Source organism: Mastacembelus armatus, unplaced genomic scaffold, assembly GCF_900324485.2.
Source record: "Mastacembelus armatus unplaced genomic scaffold, fMasArm1.2, whole genome shotgun sequence".
In the NCBI taxonomy this organism is placed as follows: Eukaryota; Metazoa; Chordata; class Actinopteri; order Synbranchiformes; family Mastacembelidae; genus Mastacembelus; species Mastacembelus armatus.
The window spans coordinates 676427-685621 of NW_022872866.1; the positions used below are offsets into that span (position 1 = coordinate 676427).

General features: G+C 52.6%; 1 protein-coding gene across 1 annotated transcript; it reads left to right on the top strand.

Annotated features, from left to right (window-relative positions):
• Positions 1 to 5967: 5967 nt before the first annotated feature.
• Positions 5968 to 8421, top strand: irf2bp2b (interferon regulatory factor 2 binding protein 2b). Its single transcript, XM_026323883.2, has 2 exons — positions 5968 to 6943; positions 7238 to 8421. Exons 1-2 carry the CDS (start codon positions 6178 to 6180, stop codon positions 7993 to 7995), a joined length of 1524 nt encoding a protein of 507 aa, XP_026179668.1. The 5' UTR covers positions 5968 to 6177; the 3' UTR covers positions 7996 to 8421.
• The last annotated feature ends 774 nt before the right edge of the window (positions 8422 to 9195 follow it).

A 9195-nucleotide genomic window follows, 5' to 3' on the forward strand; every position in this document is an offset into this window, starting at 1 on the left:
ATATTCTGCTTCAGCTGAAGCCGCTGGCTTTGAACTTGTGGCGAGCCCAGTGTTTGATGTCAGCAGCCTGGCTGAGGCCTGGACCTGTGGTCTGGCTGTGGTGCGTCGGGACGTTACGTAAGCCGTCCTTATTTGCAGCTTCTTGCTTTGGGAACCTCGGTTGCATCACGGTTGGACTTTGCCGTGTGGCAAAGATGTGAATTTTGGCAAAGCGGCACCTGCACCTGAATAGAGAAGGGCTGGCGCTGAGCTCAGGGCGGAGGAGGAGACGGGAGGGGGCGAGGCGGCAGGACCAGCTGAGTCCGTGAAAGAGAAACGCTCACCTGCTGATGAGTTTAGCAGTTTGTGTCCCTGTGGACGCTGTCGGAAAGAGTCTGTTCGTGGAGGGAGGCGAAAAGCAGAGACGTCCCAGTTTCCTTCAGTGGTGCTGTGGCTGTTTTTATAGATTCTGATATTCTGAAAAAACACAGTCTTTGTTGGTCTCCGTCTCGGCCTCTTAAACCGTCTGCGGTCTGGAAATGTTTTCCTGACGAGAGGAGCTGGCGAGGCTGCTGGATGGCTCCGCTCTGCCATCATCGCTGTCGTGTCAGCTCGGTAACGAGGCCTGTTCCCAGGCACGGGCCTCCTCCTGCTTCTCTACCTTGCTTTCCCTTTTTCAAACTTTTTTCCTTCCAGGGAAACTCTGATCACTTCCCTGAGCTCCCTCTGTCACAGTGATTTGGAAAAGCAGCTTAGAGTCGCGGCTCTGTCCTCGCCGCTGACCCCCCTTCACTCCTACACACACATACAGAATCCCCATCATGGCTGCAGATGTGGCACATCTGGCTCCAGGAGTGAGTCATTATTATTGGCTCGCTCTGATGTCCTCCACCCCCTCTCTCTCTCTCTGCCGCCATGGCAACTGACGGATGTTTGGCAGGAGCCCTTGGCACAGGGCCGGGGCGATCGAGTACGAGCTGCTGCGGGAGAGAGTTGGTGTGCATGTGCTGGAGAAGCAGATAAAAAATGCTCATGCATGTGTGACAGAGAGAGAAAATTTATTGAGAGGGGCGAGCGAGGCGAAGTGGGCGGGGCTTCAGTCTGGCGGCGCGCCAGTTCGACCATAAAATGTGAGTTGAGGCCTCTGGCAGAACAAAGCTGTGTGCGACACCACCACCGCCGCTGCCACTGCTCCTGCTTGGCAACCGCTACGTTTTCCCAGCAGCCCTTGCTCTGGCAGCTGGCCCACCTTCCCCACAGGCCTGCAAAGAGGATTAGGACGGGGAGGGGGAAAAGAAAGACTCGTTGTTTTTCTCTTGTCTCCTCACTTTGCCCCCACTGACATCACCGCCGCTGACTCCAGGCGCACAGCGTCCCAAAGTGTTTTTCCCCGCGTTTGTTTGACTTGGCCGTCCATTTTAGAAAGGGGGTGGCGGGCGCTCGTACGGGGCGGTGCCCAAAATGGCGCCTCCTGCAAACTGCAGTGTCCACAAAGACGAAGAGCTGGGCTGTTGTGGTGTTTCTGATGTGCTCAGTGGCAAATACACACCAAACTGGACTGGACTCTCTGGTCTTATTTACTTTGTTGGTTGTTTCTTCCTCGGCTGTGACGTCTCGCCCACGTAGATGAAAATATTCATTAAAGTCATTCAGGTTTTTATGGAGGAAACAGGACGAACCCTGAATCAAAACTCACGTTTAATTAACTACTACAAAACGTTTCGTCAACTAATAAAATCTAAACAATACCCTGAGAGAAGAGCGAACATCTTAACACCAAGTCTTCCACTAATGTTCAGAAACATCTTCCATTCAGGGTCTCTGGCTGATGCTTCTTGGAAGAAACAGGTTTATGAGCTAAATTCAGATTCCAGAGTCTAAAAGTCCACCCCAATGTCGACCTGATGGTGGCGCTAAAGCAAAAAAGAGAGAGCAGTAGGTTTCATCCTCTGAGGACCATGAATGAGACCACAGTCCAACAGACCGGCTCTACTGAAGTATGCTGGTTCAGGCTCTAGGCAGCGAGCTGAGAGGACACAGCACAGCAGCCTGTTTGAATCGATGAATAAAATCAGAAATATGTGCGATGGCTCAGGCGACTGGAACCGGTCTGTAGCTGTGTCCATGTGATGGGGACGTGTCCAGACAGGAAGGTTTGCTGCACCGACAGGCCGGTACTCTGCGAAGAGGCTGCCAGCATGTAAATGAGATGGAGAACAGCTTGTTGTTGGTCCTGAGCCAGCGAAGACCAGGAGAGAGCAGCAGTAAACAGGAAGCTCTCCATTACTGCTAATATCCAGACAACAGACTTATGGACCGTGAACACCCCCCCACACATCCACACACACAGTTCACTTAATCAGTTTCAGCATCAGTGTTAAATCCAACAGATCAGACGGGCACAGAGCGGCAGCAGAGTCAGTCCGACCTCCTCATGGCTCAGTTTGTCCTGCAGACCAGTGAAGAAACTCCAAACTGGACCAGCGAGGAGGAGCCAAACTCAAACAGGTTTAAAGTGAGTGCACAGAGCTCAGCCCTGGTGAACAGATGATGTGTTCTGTGCATAAATACAACACATTACTGTCTTATCTCGCCTCAATCAGAGGCAACGGTCCAGTTCCTGATTATCTGGACCGGTCTCTTTGCTCTCATCTAACAAAAAGACCTGACTTTTACGGCTTTAAGTCGGCCACAGCGAGATGTCTCACAACAGAGTTTAAATATTAGACAGCACAGTGTTTCAAACCATGTGCCCAAAAGACGCCCGTATGAAGGTATGTATGACCGGGACACCTGGGGAATGAGAACAGGCAGGTTCCAAGGTGTCCTAACAGGTGCTGAATAGGCTGAAGTCAGGTCATGTTCTCTCACACCAAAGACAGGAACCATTTCATCATAGAACTGGAAGAAAGAAGAGACAAACACAAACTGAAAGAACATCTAAAGTCTCTACTCATTGGAATTAAGAGGCTCAAACCAGGTAAACAGACCCGGACCAAAAGTACACCTGTGTATTCAGAGTTAGTGGTATCTGTGAGCAGTGAGCAGCTCCCTGGTGAATAATAAAGAATCTTTAAACTTCATCCAAACCTAAAAAAAGAAATCCTAATCAAATTACAGCGTTTCATGACATCGTGAACTGCTCGACTCTGCTGAGGGGATCAGAAACTCAATCAGATGTTTACAGAGATCAGGACCTCCAACATGTCTGCCAGAGCAGGTATCAAGTCACCAGCAGGACTCTGAGCAATGCTGCTGATGAAGGGACTGGAGGATATTTTTGGTGACTGTAAACGGTTAATCAGTCCTGGACTCCTGAGCTCCAGTTTGACCTCGGCGTCACCTCCCAGCTCCAGTTTCCTGGGCTGACTTCCCATCCTGCGGACTTCCTCCCCCCATGTGAAACTGCTAAGCTGAATAAACTGACTGGGTTGACCTCCGCAGCCAGGAGGTCAAGTCTGCAAATGTCCCATCTGAGTGGCCCGCGGGGAGGCTATTTAAAGCTAAACACACTGTGCAAAACAGCTCTGAGACCGCTGTAGTCTACATGCCTGCTGCAGTCTCTTCAGACCACAGAGGTCCGACCACCGCCCACTTCCATATCTCTGCACACCTGATCCATCATCAGTGTGACTGGTGAAGTCTTGGTTCAGGAGCATTATCACCCCTTTAAATATCAGTTATTATCACAATCTGCAGATTCCAGTGGGCCCAGTATAATTTGGTCTCAATGAATACTCCGACACTCGTAAGGACGGGGGTCCAGGTGGACATGTGGGACAGCAAAACACGGGACAAGTCTATTTGTGTTTGACATTGATGTTTGTTATGGCAAAAATGACAGTAAAGGTCTGGTACAAATCACAGCCTACTGCGTCAACGAGGTGGTGGAGTAGAGTCCGTTAACCCATATCTATGGTCCTGATACCAGCTGGTACCAGACCACTGGATGACATGATAACATTTGATCCAAAATGAAAATAGGCCTTTGCCTTCGTCAACACCACAACTGAAATAATGATCCAGCTGTCCACACTGCCTGGGTATCGTTTTACAGCCAGAGGAATAAACACAGTTAAAACACCAGCCCGTCTGGGTACCTGGTTCTTTTCATGGTCCAGGTGTGTTCCTGTCACTTCTCCTGAGTTGTTGTTGTTTGGATTAACTTTGTCAAATGTGTTTGTTTCCTGTTTAAACATGGAAGCAACAAAAGGCCAGGGTCAGACCACATGACGCCCGTTAGAATGATCTTGTTTATCTAAGGGAAGCTCCTGTTTCAGGTCTGTATCAGGTAAAATGTCCGTGCAGGTTGTGCTGGTCCAAACAGGTGAACGGTCTCTGGAAACAGTAAAACAACACAAACCACATGTTGGTGAATGATGTGGGAAACGTCGCTTCATGTTTGTGTTTCCATTTAGGAAGTGAACCCACATGAAGGATTTCCCCTCAGACAGGATGATCAGTCAGCTGACTGCAGGTTGGGGGGGAGGGGGTAAATCTGCAGGAGGGCTGAGACCTGATGAAATCCTGATTAGCAGAGTTTTCCTGAGAGCCCTGGTACCATCACACATCAGTTTTCCTCTGGGACGCCTCAGTCCTGAGCTGGTTGGCCTGTAAAAATACACAGATGTTTAATTTTCACTGCAAAATACACAAAATGACGTACAAGGAATTGGTTTCTTCTCAACTATGAGACACTTTAATACAGTGACTGACATTTATTCATTTCATCTCCTTTATAAATGTCAGCCTGTTTCTTTATTAACTTAAAGCTACAGCTCCGGGGCCTTTTCTGGCCGAGCCCCTGCTCTCCTCAGGACTCTGGAGTTGTGTTTGCACTTAGCGATCGATCGACTCTCAGCTCCGTGTTTTCATGTCTGCAGACTGACCGGCACCTGATCTGTTGGTTCATCCTCAGAGCCTGTTCAGCTCAGCAGCCTCAGAGGAAGGAGGGAGATTTACAGTTCGCCTGGCAACTACGGTGGAATTCTGTGATTGGCTGTGGGTCTGCTGACATCACGCCTGCCTGGCACAGAGATGAAACAGGTTTGTATTATATTAGCAGCTGTGCAGGAACCAAACTGCACTTGGTGCTTTCATTCTGCAGACACAGCCACATTTCACTGTGTTAACCGTCTCTGTATGTTTCCTGTGTTTCTGATGGAGAACACGACACATGTGTTTCAGAAAAGAAAGTTAAGGATGGAGATGAGTTTGTCTGGTCTGCAGCACCACTTGGACTCCTGCAGGACTGTGTGTGCAGACTTTCAGCTCAACTCCAGCTCACTTTTATATATAAAGGCACTTTGGGGCCCTTCAGGTAGAGAGTAGGAGAGAGGAGAGAGAAACTCTCACTCTGACGCCAATTTCTGGGACCAAACAGCAGATCCCTCCTAACACAGCAGCCTGGATTATTAGAACCGAGTTCCATTAACTTCCATTAACAGCGAGACCACTACAGACTGTAGTTTATACTTCACTATCTACAAAACATCAACTTTATATCAAGTGTCGCATATGAACATGTTTTTTATGGTTTTACTGTTTTAATGTGGGTTTGGATTGAACCAGCTCCTGTCAGTGAAAAAACCTTTAGCACTAACACAACGCATTTAGCTAATGTGTTAGCATATATCTATATAAAGTACTTCAGATTAGAAGTATATAAGGTAGGTAACATTCTGCACAGTAACTACTTTTACTTTGGATACTTCAAGTACATTTGGATGATGGTACTTTTACTGCAGTCAAACTGAGTCTGTGTATTTTGGTGCTAATAACAGAAGCGTCTGTATGTGTGCAGTTTCAGTCTCGGGAAAACGGCCTCGGAGTGATGCCTCGCCTCATAAACAGACGACCTTCGTGTATAATCTCTGGACAAAGACGCAGGCGCACTGCGCATGCGCCCGAGGGGTCGTCGAAGAATCCAGTAAATAGAATCCCGGGGCACGAGCCAACTGTCGGCGCTGACGTCACGGCGCTACACTGAGAGCTCGCGCTGAGTTGTAAGCGCGAGCTCAGACGGAGGCGCGCGGAGGCAACGGACGCAGCTGCGATGAGCTCCGGTCGGTGCGAGCCCGCCGCTTTCTGACGGAAATACCCGCGTTCCGAGCCTGTTCTGGGCTGGTTCCTGTGCCAGAGACGTAAACGCACCGACGGACATTTTGGAGAGTTCGTGTTTCCTCGGGTCCAGTCGACATGTCGTCCGCGGCGGTCGCTGCCTCCAGAAGGCAGTCCTGCTATCTGTGCGACCTGCCCCGCATGCCGTGGGCGATGATCTGGGATTTTACCGAGCCGGTTTGCCGCGGATGTGTGAACTACGAGGGGGCCGACCGGATCGAGTTTGTTATCGAGACTGCCCGGCAGCTCAAGAGAGCACACGGCTTCCAGGACGGACGCTCTCCGGGCTCGGGGAAGCCCCAGCACGCCGGGAAGGAGATCAACCACTCGGCAGGAGAGCCGGGCTCCCGCCCGCCGCAGCCCCTGGACCGCTACCCGCTGTCTGACCGGCCGCCCCGGCTGGGACCGGAGTACCAGGCGGGCAGGCAGGCGAACGGGCTCCCCGTGCCGAACGGATTTCCAAAGCCCGATGAGCCCCCGGAACTGAACCGCCAAAGCCCCAACGCCCGCAGGACTAGCACGGTTCCTCCCAGCCTGGTGCCTTTGGTGAACGGCATACCGACCGTACATCCGCTCAACGGCCGCCCGGCGCAGATGGGCCTGCCCGGTGCTCTGGCCGCGCCTGGTCCCGGGGAGCACGGAAAGCGCCCCGAGGAGCTGAAAGACAAACACAGGCCGGACAGCCTGTCGGACATGTCGGACGGCCACAAGGACTGGATGGGCAAAGGCAAGACGGTGCGGGACCTGATGGCGCTGCACCCGTTCGACAGCCGGTTCAAGAAGGAGCACGCCGCCATGCAGAGGGTGATGGGATACGAAACCGGCGCCGCTTCCTCAAAAGCAGGTAGGACTCTGCCTTTTCTCTGTTTTCACAGCGCCGGATTGTTTTGAACCGACGCTGGGAAAACAGGAACTGCACTGAAACTGTGTGCCAGCATGCTCTGCCCCGGTGCTGCCTGCAGGCATGCTGGGTAATCGCGGGTAATGCTGGGTCACGCCACGCTGCCTACACGGACCCGTTCACCTCTGGCAGGACAGAGCAGGCTTCATCCCCAGAGCGCACAGACGTTTCCTGTTTCAGTATTGTCAGAGCAGCACGCTGCCGTGTTTGTGTTAACCCTCCCTCTTCCTCTCTCAGACAGGGGGAAGCACCTGCGGGGCCTGAAGAGGAAGACCTCTCCGGAGCCAGACGGTGAAGGCAGCGCCCCCAAGATGAACGGTGGCGAGGGCCAGCCGTGGCTCCCCTCTCCCTCTGAGGTCCTGAAGATCCCCCCGGCCGCCCTGCCGGGGTTCTCGGCCGCTCCCCCCTCCACCATCTCCCCCCACTCCCGTACCACGCCCCCCGAGGCTGCCACAGCTCAGAATGGCCAGTCCCCCATGGCGGCGCTCATCATCGCCACTGACAACGCGGGCAGCACGAGTTCACCCAAGGACGCCAACCAAGTCCACTCCACCACGGCAGGTGCACGGCGGAACAGCGGCAGCCCCCTGTCCCCGTCCTCAGCCTCCCAGAGGAGGATGACTCAGAGGGAGGGGCCTGTGAGCGCCAACCCTGCTCCACATGCACCTGGCGGCATGGACCCCCACGCGCCGCCGCCGCAGAGCATCCCGGACTCTTCTGTGCCAGCCGGCAGCGTGCCGCTCTGCTGCACCCTGTGCCACGAGCGGCTGGAGGACACTCACTTCGTCCAGTGCCCGTCGGTGCCGTCCCACAAGTTCTGCTTCCCCTGCTCCCGGGAGAGCATCAAGCAGCAGGGCGCCACCGGCGAGGTGTACTGCCCCAGCGGCGAGCGCTGCCCACTGGTCGGCTCCAACGTGCCCTGGGCCTTCATGCAGGGGGAAATAGCGACCATCTTGGCCGGGGACATAAAGGTTAAAAAGGAGAGGGACCCTTAAAATGTTCACCAGCTGGTTCTCTTGGACTTTTTTCCTTTTGTAACCCAACTACGGCAACAACAGCAGGACAAAACACACACACGCCCAAACATGAATTGTCCATCCCCAGGCTGACGGACATGTACATAGTGGACACACGGGGGGAGGTGTAAACTTTGTAAACTTGGCTGTATAATTTTTTTTTTTGATTTTTCTTTTTCAATACGTTGTGTTTCTATATTTTGGAAGATAAAGGTATGTACTCCCCACCTGTTTCCTTTCAGTGTCTCGTGTACTTAGGTCTGGACACAGTCCCTGTCAAACATAGAATGTGACTAATCTGAGCACTTGGCAAAAAAAGAATAAAAACCAAGAAAACGCTTCTAGCTGTACATGTATGCACTTGTTTAAGACAAAACCTGCCAAATACACTTTCAGACCTTGTAACAACGTCTCTGTGGTTTGCTTGTTTTCCACCGAGCTGGTCCGAGCGCCGTGGTCTGATTGTGAGTCAGCCATGATGCAACAGGAGTCACTGGCTTCCAGGGAAGAGTGGGTGGAAGCGGAGTCGAGGAGGTGGCAGGAGGGGGGCGCGGGCCGGGCTCGCAGCGTGTTGCGTAAACATTTTGTACAGCAAATCACTGGTGGGAGGGGCCCAGGTCGCCCGCCACCGCGCCTCATGTCCTGCCAGAGCCGGGAGATAAGCCGGGCCTAAAAATAGCTGTGAGAGTGGGTGTTTGTTGATGTGACCTGTAGGACCGTATGTTTTTAGCGCTTCCTCGTTGGTGACTGGATCTCCGTTTGTTTTGTGTTCGCCTCGTCATGGCACGGAAGAACCGTCACCTCGTCAGCCTTGTTTTTTGTTTTGTTTTTCTGAACGGCCTTTGGCAGCAGGTCACTCAACACCCGCCCTCATTCCAGGGAATACACACGGGAAATGTGAGGCGGTCTCTGGGAATGTGATGGGACGACACAGGGAATGAGTCCAAACACACTTCCTGCTGCGCCTCATCAGGCCGAGAGGCTCCTGTCAGAGGTGACGTGGACCAGGTTTAAATGTTTTCCTCACTCGCCGTCTGAGCAGCGAGACTTTGGCCCAGTTTTCTGTCTGCAGCTTTTTTACACCATCTGTTTTTGTCTGGTGTGCGAGTGGGTCAGTGGTGGATGTTCCCTCGCTGCCACGCTCGGGAAGAAGAACACGAACACGGGGGCCCCTGCCCC